The sequence below is a fragment of the Macaca mulatta genome, chromosome 13 (genome assembly GCF_049350105.2).
Source record: "Macaca mulatta isolate MMU2019108-1 chromosome 13, T2T-MMU8v2.0, whole genome shotgun sequence".
NCBI lineage: Eukaryota > Metazoa > Chordata > Mammalia > Primates > Cercopithecidae > Macaca > Macaca mulatta.
In genome coordinates, this window is record NC_133418.1 from 50,833,119 (window position 1) to 50,849,956 (window position 16,838).

General features: G+C 49.9%; 1 protein-coding gene and 1 long non-coding RNA gene across 3 annotated transcripts; one reads left to right on the top strand and one right to left on the bottom strand.

Moving 5' to 3' along the window:
- LOC144333727 (uncharacterized) lies at positions 1 to 2,927 on the bottom strand. 2 transcript variants are annotated; one of them, XM_077959394.1, is made up of 3 exons: positions 1,542 to 2,927; positions 1,075 to 1,410; positions 1 to 269 (listed from the first exon to the last, which is right to left on the bottom strand). In XM_077959394.1, the coding sequence occupies exons 1-3, from the start codon at positions 1,800 to 1,802 to the stop codon at positions 3 to 5; spliced, it is 864 nt and encodes a 287-aa protein (XP_077815520.1). In that variant the 5' UTR covers positions 1,803 to 2,927; the 3' UTR covers positions 1 to 2. The 2 variants fall into 2 exon arrangements, with proteins under 2 accessions (XP_077815520.1, XP_077815519.1); XM_077959393.1 differs by having other exon boundaries at positions 1,075 to 2,921.
- Positions 347 to 4,196, top strand: LOC144333742 (uncharacterized). The gene is made up of 3 exons (XR_013402708.1): positions 347 to 481; positions 3,503 to 3,584; positions 4,110 to 4,196. It is a non-coding gene; the product is annotated as an uncharacterized LOC144333742 (long non-coding RNA).
- Positions 4,197 to 16,838: the final 12,642 nt, after the last annotated feature.

Genomic DNA, 16,838 nt, shown 5'->3' on the forward strand with positions numbered 1-16,838 from the left:
TCTCAACCCCTCTTCACCTCCTCTGCAGCAGTCTGATCGGGCTCCGTAGGGGGCCACTCTCCCACCTGCTGGGGCCCGGGATCTGGGGAAGGACACCAGCAGCAGTCCCCAGAAAAGGGATCATCTTGGCCCGGTGGGTTCTTCACCCTCACCCACCCTGGACCCAGGCATGAGGTGAGCAGGTAGGGTGTGGTGGGGGCAGAGCTGAGTGAGCAGTTTCTCCTGGTATTTTTCCTCCAGGGTCTGGACGCTGGAGAAGGCAGTGCTGCCTGAAAAAGACAGAAAGGGGAAGCGCATCACTCGGAGCTCAGGGACAACTTTCACGTGTCACTTCTTCCTGCTTCTGGGAAGAGAAAATGGGGGAAGAGATGGGGCTTGCTCAAATGAGGTCCTACCCAGAACCTCAAGCAGGACGCACCCAGCACCCACTCCCTATCTGAGGGAGGCGGCCCTGGACTACGAATTCAAGGGGGTGGTCAAGGTGAGATTTCTAAGAAAGTTGCCCTCCTCCCATCCCCCACGGGCTGGTGAGAGTTTCACCAAAATTCCCCCACACACCCTGGCTGGAGGCCGCCGGGCCCTCCCTCAGGGAGCTGAGCTTTCAAAATAAAGTTTGCTGAGAGCCTCGCTCCGCGGGACTGCCCCGGCGCCCCCGGCACGGAAGCGGCCTGGAGGTGGGGGCGCGCCCGGGGCAGCCCGCGCGCGCGGCGCCCGCCGCCCGAGCGCAGCCCGCCAGCCCGACTGGGGAGGGCGGCCCGCGCCGCCGAGGGGCGCGGGGAGGGGGGCGCGCTCGAGCCGCGGGCCGGGCCGCGCGCGCGCCGCCGCTCGGGCTCCTTTGTTCTGGGGCCTCCGCCACTCGGCTCTGGCGGCTTCGCAGCCCCCGCCCCCGCCCTGCCACCCCCGCCCGGCTCCACCGCACAGCGCCCCGCAGCACCCCAGTCCGGCCCCCTGCACCGGAGGAGCGGCCCCCCGCCGGCTCCGGGCCGCCCCCTCCCCCTCCCCCGGGCCGGGCCCCCAGCGCCTCCCGCCGCCCCTCCCCCACTCCGGAGCCGGAAAGGCACCGACTGCACCGACCTGCCCGCCGCCTCCGGGGCGGAGCGCACAAAGGGGCAAAGTTTCCCGGCCCGCGCCGCCGCCGCCACCACCGTCGCGGCCGCCGCCGCCGCCGCCTGGGGCGCCCGCCTCCCGGAGCGCCCGGCCCGACCGAACTCGGCGCGCGGAGCCCCCCGCCCGGGCCGAGGAGGGGACGGCGCAGGAGGAAGGAAGAGGCAGCGGCGGCCGCGGCGGCAGCAGCAGCAATGAAGGCGTCCGCGGGACTCCCCGCCCCCCGCGCACCGCGGCACGTGCTCGCCCGGGGACTCCCCCGCCCGGGAGGGCGCACACGTGCGGCCCCGGCGAGCCCCGCCGGCCCTGCCGAGCCCCGGGCCGGGCGAGAGGGGGGTGTTTCCCGCGGAGGGGAGGGGTCGGGCGGGCGGCCTGCGAGCGGCTTGGGGCAGGCTCCGGCCCGGCCGCCGCTTCTCTGCACCTGCAGTGGCTCCCACCCACGCGGTCGGCCCTCCCGGGACACGGCCGCCCCCTTCGGGCTGGCCACCCTCGCCCTCCGGCGGGGCTGCAGCCGGGGCCGGCGAGGCGGGGTGGGGCACGCGGACCTTCCAACCTAGGCCCTCGGCCGAGCCGCGTTCGGTGTCCCCACTTCCTGCCACTCCCTGCGGGCCAGATCGGTCCGGGACGGCCCCGGCGCTCCTGGGAGGCCTGAGCGCCGGGCCCGACTGATCCCCCTGTCCCAGCTGGCGCTGGCTCATTCCGAAGCAGGACAATGGGGGACATCGCGCGTTTGCGTACCGAGTCAGCCTGGCCGGCAAGAAGGGGTTGCTCGGGGGCAGAGGCTAAGGGCACCCTCGCAGGGGTCACGGCCGAATGCCCTGTCCAGGTGGACCCCACGGCCCTGCCATCGCCAGCCTCCCCCGCGCCGCGCTCGGCTCTTTCGCGTCGAAAACAAAGACTAATCCGATACCCCCGCCCTGCCTCCCGGAGGAGGGGGAACGGGCGCGTCGCGGAGGGTAACTGAGGAGGACAGCGTTCAGGAGGGGCTCGGACAGCCTCGAGGGGGCCGTGGCGCGACTGAGCCCTAAAACCCGGCGCAGACACTTTGAAGAGTCACCCTGGGCTATGTTCCAGGCAGGGGGTAAGGGGCAAGGCTCAGGAATATTTCCAAGTTGCCAAACTGCCCGTTCTCTCTGCTGCTTTTTTCCCTCACCTGTTGTGCAGGCCAAGTTGAAATTCCAGGTTAGATTAATTCAGCCCCACCCATCTGGCCTGACTGCCAGGCTGTTGCCTGCAACTGCTTTCCACCTACCTGGGTTGCAGGGGAGCAGGGTGGGTCTCTGAGACACACGCGCATACACACTTGGGCGAGTCCTGGCAGAAACAGCCACAGGACGGACTGGCCTGACCAGTTTGGGCGGTGCTCACGGAACCAGGTACCTGGCAGGCGTCGCCGCCCGGCTGCAGCTAACAACTCAGCCAGAACTGGAAAATGAGCATTCGGCCGGCTATTTAGAAAGAAAGAAAAAAAAGTAACTGATCTAAAGTAGCGCTGTCCAGAAAGAAAGCCCTAGGCGGTAAAGCAGCCCGGGTTCTGTCTGGAACTTCCCTCTGATTTTGACAGCCTGCTCCAGGGTCCAGGTTGTCAGAGAGGGAGTGCCTGGGGGTGAACATGGCTGCAATATCTGCTTCCTACCATGGCCTTGGGGAGGAATGAAGAGTTTCTGTTAAGGGTGGTAAGACTAGAACCGAGACGAAAAACCAAGGGAGTGTAATTTTCAAACAGGGGAACAGGTTGTAGAGTCGTAATTGTTTTTGATATATTTTTAATAAGTAACTTTTAATAAAAAATGCGTATAATGAAAACGTGGAAAATACAGATACTAGAGGGGAAGAATCACCAAATTACAACCATATTTAACCATTTGCTACATTTCCTTGTAGCCTTTCCTATTTGTGGATTTACTCACACTAAGTATACAATTTGCCATCCTCTTTTAACTTAACATTGTACCATAGGCATTTCCCTATTTGGTATATACAGTTTTCAGAAAGTGTGACAGTGAGGTGAAGAAGATGGCTCAGGAGCCAGAGGACTCTGGCTTCCAAACCTGAATCTGCCACTTAAAACAGTGTGACCTTGGACTAGGTACTCCATCTTCGAGGGAATCCAAGTAAAGGACTTAATATAGGGCTCAATGAATGACAACAACTAATATTATTTAATCCATATGACAACCTTGTGAGGTAGGTACTATCATCAAACCCATTTTATGGATAAGAAAACGTTAAATAACTTGCCCAAGATCACTCAGCTAGTACGTTGTGGACTTTCCGAGGAGCCCAGCAGCCGTCCTCTGGTATTCTGTCTGGGTAAATGGCACCAGCAAGTTACTGTGTCATTTACTCTTCACCAGCAATCTATGAGAGGGTCATTTCATAAAGCCCTCTCGTTTAGGTAACTGGGTGAATGCTGGTGCCATTCACCATGACAAAATGCGAAAGGAAGGATGCCTGGGAATGCGGACATCCGTGTGGAGGTGAGTGTGCAACTGAGGGGATGAGGCCTGGGCTTGAAAGAGATTTGGGCCCCATCAGCGAGCAGACAGCGAGGCCTCAGGTGTGGAGGAGCTCATCGGGGGTGGACATGGGAGTGCGAGGAAAAGGCTGCCAGGACAGAGCCCCAAAGAATACCAGCCCATGAGGGACAGGAGCTGAGAAGGGGCCACCAGAGAGGTTGGAGGGAACCCAGGCAGGCTAGAGAGCTGCCTGTCAAATCTTCCCAGCCTCTGGAACCTTACACTTTCGGCAGTCCTGTTGCTCATCGTTCTGCCTGGGGAAAACCCTTCCCACCCCACCCGTTCTCAGCTACCCCTTGTACCTGCCAAATTCCCACTCATCCTGCAAGTCATAAGTGCCAGTTCTTCCATGAAACCTTCTCCAGCTGCTCAGACGATTCCAGAGCCCCACCCACTCTCCCTCCACAGAAGTTTGACTCTCCCTCCCTAGGAACAGTTATCTCATCGTTGCTGGGCACTGGAATGGTTTGCATGTTTCCTTCTCAGTTACTACAAACTCCTGGAGGGCTAGCACGCTGGCTTTCACCTCATAACCCTAGACCTAGCACCCAACCACTGTGTTGAATGAAGAGATGAGATGAGTAGAACCTGATGAATGACAGACCTCAATAACACTGAAGACCCATAGGCTTCCATAGACTTCTTTCCTGCCTGCTTTACGACTTGCACAAACTGGTCAGGGGCGCCCAAGATAAAACAGCCTAAATCCGTCAGGTCCTGCCTTCTGGTTCTCCAGTCTCCTGGGCTGCTGCGGCTATTCCCTATTCACACTGCGCTCAGGGCAGGAGAGCAGTGGGGGTGTGCGTGGGGACGGGGCGAGCCCCTCTCTCCTGGGGCTGCATTAGCCTAGACTCAGTGGTTCCGCGAAGAGAGCTCCAGCACTGGCAGCATCACCATCTCCTGGGAACTGGCGAGAAATGCAAGCTCTCGGCCCTCATCCTAACCCCACCGAATCAGAAACTCTGGGGGCGGGCCCAGCAATCTGTTTTAATTAGCCCATCAGGTGATGTCAAGTTAGAGCAGCACTGGACTACTGCAAGCGGGGGAGAAGCAAGTTCAGCACCCAGGCGGAGACCTTGATTAGGCCCCGAGGCGCATAGAGTAGACAAAGGGAGAGAGGCTCCTTTTAGGAGCAGGTTTGGTGGGAGCCACCCCAAGCGGCCAAGGGCGGAGCCTCTTTTAGGCAACTGCTCCTGCGAGGTCAGAGCCGGGCTGTGCTGCTGCCCCCAGGACTAGAAAGGGAAATCTCCTTGCTAGAGGAGGAAGCCCTAAGGACTCAAGGGATGATAGGGGTGGCAGAGGCATTTCCCTGGATGCCTGGAGCATGGAGGGAGGGCTGTGAAATAAGGAGCCTTTCCTACCCCATAGATGAGCTGAAGTTAATTCTGCACGGGGAAGGAAAGGGGCAGGAAGCATTATTGGATGTGCAAGCCTGTGTTTCTTCAGAAGTTAACACATGGAACTAACACTGTTGGATGCTGCTGAACTCTCAGATGATTGATGTGACTAACCTCCTCTGAGGTACTTGACCTGTCTCCTCTTCAGCTAAAAAGTAATTTGTCCTTATTTAAGAATGAGATTTGTGTATGGTGACCTTTTACAGAAATGTAAATACATCCCGATATCCATACCTGGGCTTGGTTTTAAAGACTGAAGGTATTGGGAGGTTTATTTGATTTTGGATGTGTTACTTCTTTGGTCATGTGTTGGCTAACCGTATTATCAACTAATATTTGCATAGATCTTTCCCTTTTCAAAGCACTTCCACACACATCCTTCTGTCTGCACAGAGTGGCAAGTACAACAAATGTGCAAATGTTAACTTTCCTTATCTATGACATAGTTTTTATTATCATCACTATTTTACAGATAAGAGAACTGGGGCTCAGTGAGGTAATTTGTCCAAGGTCATTCACTACTACATGGCAGAATCAGGCCTACAATCCAGGACCTCTAAAATTAGCCCACAAATGCTAGAGCTGATACTGGGCAGAAGCTGGCATTTTGCTCTCGGGAAAGGGGAGGTTCATTAGTGGGTTGCTTGTGGACCTGCATTGGTGAGTGTGAACGTGTAGGATATCTATGCTATGTGTTTTTGGGTTTTTTGTTTTGGTTTTTGGTTTTTGTTTTTGTTTTTTTTTTCTTTGAGACGGAGTCTCACTCTTGTCACCCAGGCTGGAGTGCAGTGGCACCATCTGGGCTCACTGTAACCTCTGTCGCCCAGATTCAAATGATTCTCCTGCATCTGCCTCGAGTAGCTGGGATTACAGGTACCTGCCACCGCGCCCAGCTAATTTTTGTAGTTTTAGTAGAGATGGGGTTTCACCATCTTGGCCAGGCTGGTCTTGAACTCCTGACCTTGTGATCCACCGCCTCGACCTCACAAAGTGCTGGGATTACATGTGTGAGCCACCGCGCCCAGCTGCTATGTTTTTAAATAGCCCTGCAAATGTTCTCATGTTTGATAGCTAGTTTTGTGACTGCATTTTGAATTTAGGTTGAATCAAATAGGCTTCATTACTTGCAAGGAGAATGCAAGGATACCCATCATAATGGAAGGAATACCCAACAGGGATAAAGGCCGTGGTGCCCCTGAGCCTTGGTTGACAGGGTGTATCAGTCAGGATCAGTTAGATTGTGCTGGAGTAATAGACAATCCCCAAATCTCAGTGGCTTAACATAACAAAAGTGTATTTCTCAATCACGAAACGTGTCCATTATGAGTCATTAGGAGCTCTATTTCCCGTAGTCACTCAGGCATCCAGGCTGCTGCAACTGGACATGCATCTCCTCAACCCTGAAGGCAGGAAACAAGAATGGGGCAAATCTAGCACTGGCTCTTAAAGCTTTTACCTGGAAGTGACACATATCACTCCCTGCTGTCATCTCACTGGCCAAAGAAAGTTACAAGGGGGCAGGGAAGTGCAATAAGTACAATCCTGCTATGTGCAGGAAGGATAAGCAGAAGTATTTGGTTAACAGCACTAACACACAGAGAGTGTATGTGAATGTGTGGTGAATGTATATGTGTATATTTGAGGTATGTGCAATTACACATACTGCCCATTTCCAGAGCATTCCTCCCTCCTGGCAACGCATGTTAGAGATTCCTACTGTAAAGGACTGTCATTCCTTGCACAAGAGCAGGTTAAGAGATTTTAACTAAAGTGAAAAAAAATGGGAGTTGAAGGAAACATGGTAGAAGAGGTGAGTGGCTGTGGGACAAATTCAGTAGAAATTCGTTTGTAAATAGAGAAAGAAATCCAGTAAAGGAAGGTACTCAGGGTGTATGTGACACAAGGAGCCTGCCTACTAAAGGAAACTTCTAAAACAGCATAGCTTTAGCAGAGGCGTTTCCTGCCGCCTTGCCATTAACTCTCACTCATCCTTTCTGGTTAAACTCAGGTGACACTTCAGGAAGCCTTTGATAATCTCTTGAGATTGGGTAAGGGGCCCACCAATCAGATCACAGGCATGCCTGGGTCTGTCCTATCCCCTCAGCTGTGGACAAGGACCACATCTTACTCAGTGCCGGCTGCTATATAGAGAATGCATTAGAGGAGGGTGTCAGAATAGAGGCAGAGAGAGCAGAAACCTAAGTGAGAAAACAAAAATGATGGTCTCCATTAGGGTAGTGGTGGTGGGGAGGGAGAGAGGTATCAAGAAAGATTTATGAAGTCAAATCCACAAGACAAGGGCATAGGAAGGGAGGTTTCTGGAAGAACAACAGGGTAGATGGTAGTGCCAGGGGGCCCAGAGAAGGTGCAGGTTGATGAATGAGGTCAGCAAGAACACATCCCATTTGAGGTCCATTTTGACAGTGCCCACAGAGAGACCCAGGAGCAGCCCCTGTCACAGCCTGAGATTCCGGTGGGGAAAACCAGGTCCTATGAGCTGCCTCTTGGTTAAACTCCAACATCAGATCAAGGTTAGTATTTTCTTGTTTAAAAAAATATCAGGCTGGGCCTGGTGGCCCACGCCTGTAATCCCAGCACTTTGAAAGGCCAAGGCAGTCGAATCACTTGTGCTCAGGAGTTCAAAACCAGCTTGGGCAATATAGTGAGACCTCAACTTTACAAAAAATATTAGCCAGTGCAGTGATGCACACTGACGTGAGAGGATCACTTAAGCCCAGGAGGCTGAGGCTGTCAGTGAGCCAAAATTGTGCCACTGCAGTCCAGTCTGGGCAACAGAGTAAGACCCTGTCTTAAAAAAAAAAAGGCCAGGTGCGGTGGCTCACGCCTGTAATCCCAGCACTTTGGGAGGCCGAGGCGGGTGGATCACAAGGTCAGGAGATTGAGACCATCCTGGCTAACATATGAAACCCCCATCTCTACTAAAAATACAAAAAATTAGCCAGGCGCAGTGGTGGATGCCTGTAGTCCCAGCTACTCGGGAGGCTGAGGCAGGAGAATGGCGTGAACCTGGGAGGCAGAGCTTGCAGTGAGCTGAGATAGCGCCACTGCACTCCAGCCCGGGAGACAGAGCTAGACTCCCTCTCAAAAAAAAAAAAAAAAGACACTAAAAATATATATATATGTGTGTTGGGGGAGGGGGAAACACAGAAAATACACATAGTATAAAAGTGGTGAAATTCCTGAACTACACATCATAGGAATCCATTCAGAACAGTGCTTTATAGAAAGAGCTGAGCATCCCTGAAAGATTGGTTCAACTTCAATTGGCTTGTCTCCTGATCTTGTTTCCATGTGTTGCTTCTCTCCCATCTCCTGCTAAGTAGGAGCCTGCTTGTCCCATTTGAGACTTGAACATGATATCAACCCCTTTCATCTTCGAGGCTTCCCTTCTTCATATCCTTTTGTGGGTGAGGATTGAGCCCCATTTGTAGGTGCTTGACAGTGCTGGGGCACCCATCCTCAGAGATCCTGTTCTTTCCACTTGGACGTTGTGCTCCTCTCCCCCAGGATGTCTTCCCCATTCCCCATGCACGGAGATGCTCCCACTGGTTCCTCGGGTTCCATTTTCAGCTCCTCCGTGTACCAGTTGTTGACTGTAGGTGAGGTAATTCCCCCTTCCTGGCCTCCTTCCAATCTCTAAAGATGGGACTCATGATACCTTCTAAGCAGACTCCTTTGCAGGGGATCGAATGAGTCAACCTATGGCAAAGTCCTGCCTCAGACCTTGGTGGACAGTAGGCACTCAAACTGTCCTATACTTTCATTTCCATTCAGTCCCCTGATTCTTCCTGCCACTTATCAGAGAAATGGTCTTACCCTAGTCTAGCCATATGTAACCATGACAACCAGAGTTAAACTATGTACAATAATCAATGCAGACATTATGTATTACAGAAGGTCATTGGATACAATGGCATTCAGGTGCCCAGGATGAGGTTTGCTATTAAGTAGGAGCACCTATCCAGCCTCCCCAGGTGGAGACAGTTTGCGAAGTGCCTCCCTTGTTCTCTCTCTGCCTCCATATTCAATCAACACTAGGTGGTCCTACCAGCTCCAGACTAAACTGTCCTGAACTGGTACCCTTTCTCAGGCTTCCTGCCCCCCCCTTTTCAGCCTGCCTCCCTTCCCCTCAATCTGTGGTCTCCCCTCTCACAGACACGGATTTCATTGCCGTTGATTCAGACCTCCTGGGCGTGGGCAGGCAGGGTCCTGGAATTTAGATGATGAGGTGTCTGGGCCATCCTGTAGCCAGCCAGGAATAAAAGTTTCAAACTCCTGCTACTCAAAGTGTGGTTAGTCTGTGGGCTTGCAGCGGCAGTACCACTGAGAGTTTCTATAAGTGCACTATCTCAACAGGCCTCAGAGCTACTGAATCAGAGTTTGTTTTTATTTTCCCTCAAGAGACAGGGTCTTACTCTGTTGCCCAGGGTGGAGTGCAGTGGCCTGATCATAGTTCACTGCAGGCTTCAACTCCTGGACTCAACTGATCCTCCTGCCTCAGCCTCCGCAGTAGCTGGGACTACAAATATGTGCTACTCACCCTGGACTAATTTTTATTTTTTTTGTAGAGACAGGGTCTCACTATGTTGCCCAGACCAATCTCAAACTCCTGGCCTCAAACCATCCTCCCACATCAGCCTCCCCAACTGTTGGGATTATAGGCATGAGCCACTGCACCTGGCCAGAATCTGCATTTTGACAAGACTTCCAGGTGATTCCTAGGCACCCTAATAATTAAGAAGCTCTGCTTTAAAATCCCTCAGAAGGTAGGGTTAGTTAGGGTAGAGATGAAAAAGGACACAGGCATCGCTCATAGAGCTGGGAGAGGCCTTCTTGGAAATGCCTGCACTAATGGATCGAGTCATAAGGTGTTACACCACCATCATTCTGGGGAGATAAGCTGTATTCTCAACATTGTACTATTTATCTGCTAAACCAGGGAGGAATGTGATTAGCAGATGTCTCCGTCTTCTTGCCATTCTTTAGGACATCCACATGACACTCAGCCATCTCAAACCATATTAAAACTGAATTTTAACATCCAGCCTCTGGAAAACATAGTGAATCAAAAATCTGTAAGATACACCAGGCGCGGTGGCTCACGCCTGTAATCCCAGCACTTTGGGAAGCCGAGGCAGGCAGATCGCTTGAGGACAGAAGGTCGAGACCAACATGGTGAACCCCCTGGCCAACATGGTGAAACCCCATCTCTACTAAAAATGCCAAAAATTAGCTAGGTGTAGTGGTACGTGTCTGTAGTCCCAGCTACTCAGGAGGCTGAGGCACCAGAATTGCTTGAACCCGGGAGGCAAATGTTGCAATGAGTCCAGATCGCACCAGTGCACTCCAGCCTGGGTGACAGAGCGAGACTCTGTCTCAAAAAAGCAAAACAAAACAACAATAACAACAACAACAAAAACCTGTAAGATAGAAAATAGGGTGTTAAAGACCGAAAGAGGCCAAAGGAGAACTGACAGATTGGCCACTCCAACAGGAGCATGCAGTGAACCAAAGGCATGTGTGCGAGGTGCTGGTGGCCGTTCAGATCCATAGACCCATGAGCAGCTTCATGGCTGCTAGAAAAAAAGAGGAAGAAGGACAATGAAGTGCAGGAAGCCTGGAAGCAACTCATGAGGTCTGGGTGAAGAGCTTAGGTTTGTAAGCACATGGCTGATCTGTGTAGAAAACGTAAATGCAGTGGTTTTTTGTTGTTGTTGTTTGTTTTTGTTTTTTAATGTCTCGGGGGCACAACAGGGAGGGTGCCCCTTGGCCATGAGAACCCTCTTTGAAGGTAAACAGGTAAATTCCTTTATGCAGCATGGTGCCAGGTCTGCTGCTTCCTGTGGGCGCTCCTGGGACAAGGGCACCAACATTAAGACTGAGAGAAAAACCATAGGTTTAGGGTTGTCAGATTTAGCAAATAGAAACACAGGACTTCCAGTTGAATTTGAGTGTCAGATAAACAACAAATAATTTTTTAGTATACATATGTCCCAAATATTACATGCCAGAGTAGCCCTACTCAAGAGCAGAGCCGGTCCCCAAAGCACTCGACCAGGAGAAACTTGAGCTAAAGGAAAGTCTCTCCCCAGGGCTGAGAGAGCCCAGCAGTACTATTCTAAGACCCACCCTATTTTTGAAAACAGGATGGAAATGGGCTTTGTTAGTTTTGGGGTGGGGCAGTCTTTTGTGAGAGGCTATGCCATGTTGTTTGCTTTGTAAAATGTTTTGCCCTGCAAAATGTTTTCTGCATTATCCTGTATTGGGCAAGGTAGTTCAAGGAACATATACTATAAAAGTAATGTAGTTTTGATAATTCCAAGTCAGATTCCTATAGGAGATGGACAGTTTCTTAGTCCGGAACAATAAAATCCCGTGTAGCCAGATAAACTGCTTCTATATAACCAGGCATTTATTTATTGAGACCTGTAGAAGAAAATATTAGTAACTATTTACCTCATCAAGGAACATTTCTAAGCATAAAATCAATAAATCCTTTGTATGTCAAGAAACCAAATTAAATGATAAACTGAGGGAAAATATTTACAAGACAAATAAACAGGAAAGGTGTTATATACTTAGTAGGTAAGAAAAGGTGGACACTTGAAAGGGAACAAAAAGGCAAAGGATGTGAACATTCACAAAAGAAGGAATATAAATGGCCAATAAAGACATAAAAAGTCCAGGCCTGATGTGGTGGCTCACGCCTGTAATCCCAGAACTTTGCACTTTGAGAGGCCTGTAATCCTAGCACTTTGGGAGGCCGAAGTGGTCAGATCACCTGAGGTCAGGCATTCGAGACCAGCCTGGCCAACATGGTGAAGCCCTGTCTCTACTAAAGAAAAATACAAAAATTAACCAGGCGTAGTGGTGCTCCCCTGTAATTCCAGCTACTCGGGAGGCTAAGGCTGCAGAACTGCCTGAGCCTGGGAGGCGGAGGTTGCAGTGAGCCAAGATTGTGCCACTGCACTCCAGCTTGGGCCACAGAGCAAGATTCCATCTGAAAAAAAAAAAAAAAAAAAAATATATATATATATATATATATATCTTTTATATATACAAATATATATTACATATATAAACTTTATAAATAACTATAGCAAACTGGCAGATCACAAAATAAAAATACTCAGTTTTGCAAAGACTGTAAGGGTCTAAGTACAAGGATCATCTTGGAGGACTTATTTATGACAGCAAAAAAATAAAATAAATGTTCAACATTAAAGAATGATTAAGGCCAGGTCCATGGCTCACACCTGTAATCTCAACACTTTGGGAGGTCAAGGCCTGAGGATCACTTAAGCCCAGGAGTTTGAGACCAGTCTGGGCGACATAGGGAGACCCCATCTCTACGAAAAAAAAAAAAAAAAAATTAGCTGGACATGGTGGGTGTGCCTATGATCCCAGCTGCTCTGGAGGCTGAGGTGAGGATTGCTTGAGCTCAGGAAATTGAGGCTACAGTGAGCCATGATTGTGCCACTGCACTCCAGCCTGGGTGACAGAGCAAAATAGCAAAATACTGTCTCAAAAAAATTACATCAAATATACGTGAAGATTGGAAGCAAATATATCAAAATACAAACATTGGGTCTCTGGATTATTTTTGTTTTCTTCTTAATACGTTTTCTTCCCTAAAATTTCTACAACAAAGAGGTAGTAGCATTCCTGTCATTGAAAAATAGAAAATTATGTTTGAGAAAGAACACAAGTGGAACATTAATACCTTTAAGTAGGTCTTTGAGAGAGAAGGAAGTAAATTCTGATAATTCTCTAACAGAATGACCAAGACTTTTCGCAGTGGAATCACCTAGAGAACTTGAGGAATACCAATGTTAAGGCCCCACTTCCAGAGATTCTGGTTGTATGGACCTGGTGCCCACCCCATGGGGTTTTTGGCAATGTCAGGTCATGCCCCGGGGCATGCAGGAGCGATCAGGAGTTTTGGAGTTTAGGTCCCTGTGGCCTGTTGGAGGAGCGCTGCAGGAGAAACAGCAAGACCTGATTTCAAGTCTAGTAAGTGGTCCTTTAGGCACATAATTTAAGTGAATCTTTGTGTGTCTATCTGTAAAATGAGAATATTTAATGTCTACCACAAGAGTTGTGGCCTCAAGGAGAGGATAAATGAGGAAGTACTGTGTGAAATAGAAAGCATATACAAATGTCCTCTTGTTAGAACCTGGAAATTCAGACTCTAGCAATGACCTTTGATCAATGGAATATCCTTGACAGCACTGGGACAGATGCAAATAGGCAGGTTTGTTTCAAAACTGTCCATCTTATAATTTGATTTGATTTGCAGATCTTTTAGGCAGGTGCTGTCAAACGTGGATGCCTGGGGCAGTCCTAGCCAGAGGGCTCATGAGCAGGGGACAGCAGCCAATAGATCTGGGTTGGTTCAGATCATTTGGTCGTTCCTGCTTTGAAAAGTGACTGGCCTCCAGGAGTCAAAGCCTTGTTCTCCTGACAATGTGCCTTTGCACTTTTAACAAACACACCAGAATGTCTACTTCCAAATAAATGTTCTTATCTAAATTATTTCCTCGTGAGGTTGTATTACCATAGCTTAAAATGTCTTGGGAATTCCTTGTTTGAGATTGCCTTTTGTCTAAGCTACATTTTTTTTTTTTCTGGGTATTTTCAATCAGTGAATTTATTCTCCATCCTCTGAAGAAGAGCTTAATTTTAGAAAGCAGCCAAAAATATCTTTCAGAACCAAACCTGGTGATTAAGGTGGTAGTCTAACCTAGGTAAGACATTTTATTTTTTAAGTAGAAAGGTCACTTGTAAGGTACGTGTGTATCTATCTTGCTACTCACTGTACTCAGTGCCTGACATACAGACACTCAGTGTGTCCTTGTGGAATGGTGAACAGAGCCTGGCTCTCCTGGGACCCACAAACTGGCTCCTAAGGCAACTCCGAAGAGGTTTTTGAGCAACACCAGCCTATTTGGCACTAATCATTCTTAGCCCGTATATTGATTTGAATCAGTCTCTTTCCTTTATAAGTATTCTACCTCTATACCTTATGCGTTTGATCAAGGAGAAACTGTGGTAGTTCTTTCTACCTTACTGAGGCTAATGCTGGATTTAGTCTTCTAAAGCAACCACTAATCAGTGACGTTGGACAAATCCAGGCATTTTTGGAATTATTTTGCACGCCAACCCAAACCACAGAACATCTAAGCATGTGGCGGGTTAATAAGGACAATGCCTGAAACCCAACTCACTTTTTCACACAATGATTTCAAGATGCTGACATTAATCTTGACTTGCAAATTGACTAGCTGAGGTCCACACTTCCATGCCTTCATACATGTGAGGTGTGCAGAGTTAAGCAGCTCATAGGCAGGGCAGCAAGCACCGGCTTGAGTGTCAGGACACCTGGGCTATTCCAGCTGTGCTGCTAACTAGCTGTGTCTGCTTGGGAAAAACGTGTCTCACACACTCCCATCCGTACAAACACACCCTTAGTCCTTATTTATTTACTTACCTACACAATGATCTAGCACCATTAAAATCATCATTCTAAACTGAGAAAAGGCAGACAACAGTAGACACCCCACCGGCAAGGTCCTGCCCAAGTACTGGGGAGATTTGTGGAGCTGCAAAAACCAGTTTGAGGCCAGGCTCCGTGGCTCACGCCTGTAATCTCAGCACTTTGGGAGGCCGAGGCGGATGGATCGCTTAAGGTCAGGAGTATGAGACCAGCCTGACCAATGTGATGAAACCCTGTCTCTACTAAAACTACAAAATTAGCTGGGTGTTGTGGCGCACGCCTGTAATCCCAGCTACTCTGGAGGCTGAGGTGGGAGAATCCCTTGAACCCAAGAGGAGGAGATTGCAGTGAGCCTAGATCGCACCACTGCACTCCAGCCTGGGTGAGAAAGCGAGACTCCATCTCAAAAAAACAAAACAAAACAAAACAAAACAAAACAAAAAGCCAACAACAACAACCGCCACAAAAAAACCCAGTCTGAGCAGAGAGAAAGTCTCTGCTTTGAAGGAGAAAAAAAGACAAAGATGAAGCTCACTGCTCCTGGCACTGGAACTGAAGGGAACACGCAGGTCATCTGAGGTCAAGTTCAGGGCATGCAGCCAGCCACCAGGCGGGAAGGAAGCAGAGTGAATGCCTGCCTGCTCTCCCAGCCCTCCACCTTCTGAGCAGAAGTCCCACACTGGCCCCCTTTGCTGGGTCTCCCAAGGGACCTCAGAGACTCCTTCCAGACCCGGGCATTTGGGCTCTGGCCTCAAAGACACAGCCTACGTAGAAATGCTGAAAGAAACAGGTAAGAGAACAGTGTGAGTGACGGAGGCTTGGCTGGCCTGGCTTGTCTTTGCCAAGCACTCTATTTAAAACATTTGAGCATTTCTCGCCTGCTATTGCCCTCTACTCCAGCCTTGCGGTCTCCATGCCCAACCCCACCCCTCCACAGGCTCTTTTCTTAGCTCCCTGCCTTTGCTTATGGTGTTTACTCCAAATCACCCAGTCTTGCTCTAAAAATCCTACTTCACTTAATGCCCAGATCGAATGCATGTAATCCAAGAAGCTCCTTAGCTGGAAACAGCACTCATTTCGGTCCGCAGTGGCATCACACTTAGGGGCATGCGGTCTGATCCCATCAGGACCTCAACACACCCCACCCTTCACCATCCCATCCTGTGTATCCCTTCCTTTGCCCATGCTGCTCCCCTGCTTGGACCGTCCTTCCCGCCCTACCTGCCCAAATGGTCCTCACCTCACCCTTCAAGGCTCAGCTCAGCTGTACTCTGTGAAGCACTCTCCAGCTCTTTCTGTCTGTCCACTCACATGCACCTGCCACTTCGATTTACTGAGTGGCTACTCTACCTAGAAGTTTGTCTACAAGAATTCTAATTCTTGGTACCACTTGAAAAGTAGTTGCAAAATTCGTTTCATTTTGAGATTTAAGGAAAACAGAAGCTCAGAGAGGCAAAGGAACTTGTCCAAGTCGCACTGCTGGTGAGTGGCCCAGCCAGGATTTGAACCCAGATTTGCGTGATGTCTAATCCCAAGTCCTCCATGTACTCCATGCTACTTATTCATTCGTAAGGCAGATATTTTAAGCAGGAGACTGTCAGGACCTTAAAGATTGTCTTGCTTGCTTTCGAAGCAGGAACCTAAAGTATAGAGATGTTCAGTGACTTGCCCAAGGTGATACAGTTTCTCTCAGCCCCCTTCTCTGATTCCTCCCATGTGCCAGCTCTGGTGGCCAGGGAACTACCTATCACTGCAGAGGCTGTCCAGTACCAGGTAACATTTGTCTGGGGTCCCCAGTCATAAGCCATGGGGCACATACCTGCACTGAAAGCAGGGCCCCAAATTAGTCAAGAGAGAATGTTGCAACAAGCTCAGAGCCACAGGATATATTAGCACAATCGTATACAATGAAAAAATCCTAAACAGTGGCTTCAAAATTTATAGCTTTCTGACCAGGCATGGTGGTGACGCACGCCTGTAATCCCAGCTACTTGGGAGGCTGAGGCAGTAGAATTACTTGAACCCAGCAGGCGTAGGTTGCAGTGAGCCAAGATTGCACCACTGCACTCCAGCCTGGGTGACAGAGCAAGATTCTGTCTCAAAACAAAGCAAAAGAAAAAAAGTAGTTTACAGCTGTCTCTAGAAGTCTGAGGAGTGAGTCCAGGGCTAATGTTGCAGTTCTATGAAGTCAGGGCCTGAGGCTTCTTCTGTGTTTTGTAATTCACTCTTTATGAGGCACTTCGTGATCCAAAGTGACCCCCAGGATCATGGGGAAGGGGGTGGCTCTGAGGGCAGAATCAA

Coding starts and splice junctions, on each gene's coding strand:
- LOC144333727 (XM_077959393.1), bottom strand. CDS start 1,827: ATGTCCCCCATTGTCCTGCTTCGGAATGAGCCAGCGCCAGCTGGGACA. Junction 270..1,074: donor GCCCCGGAGGCGGCGGGCAG/GTCGGTGCAGTC, acceptor TGTCTTTTTCAG/GCAGCACTGCCTTCTCCAGC.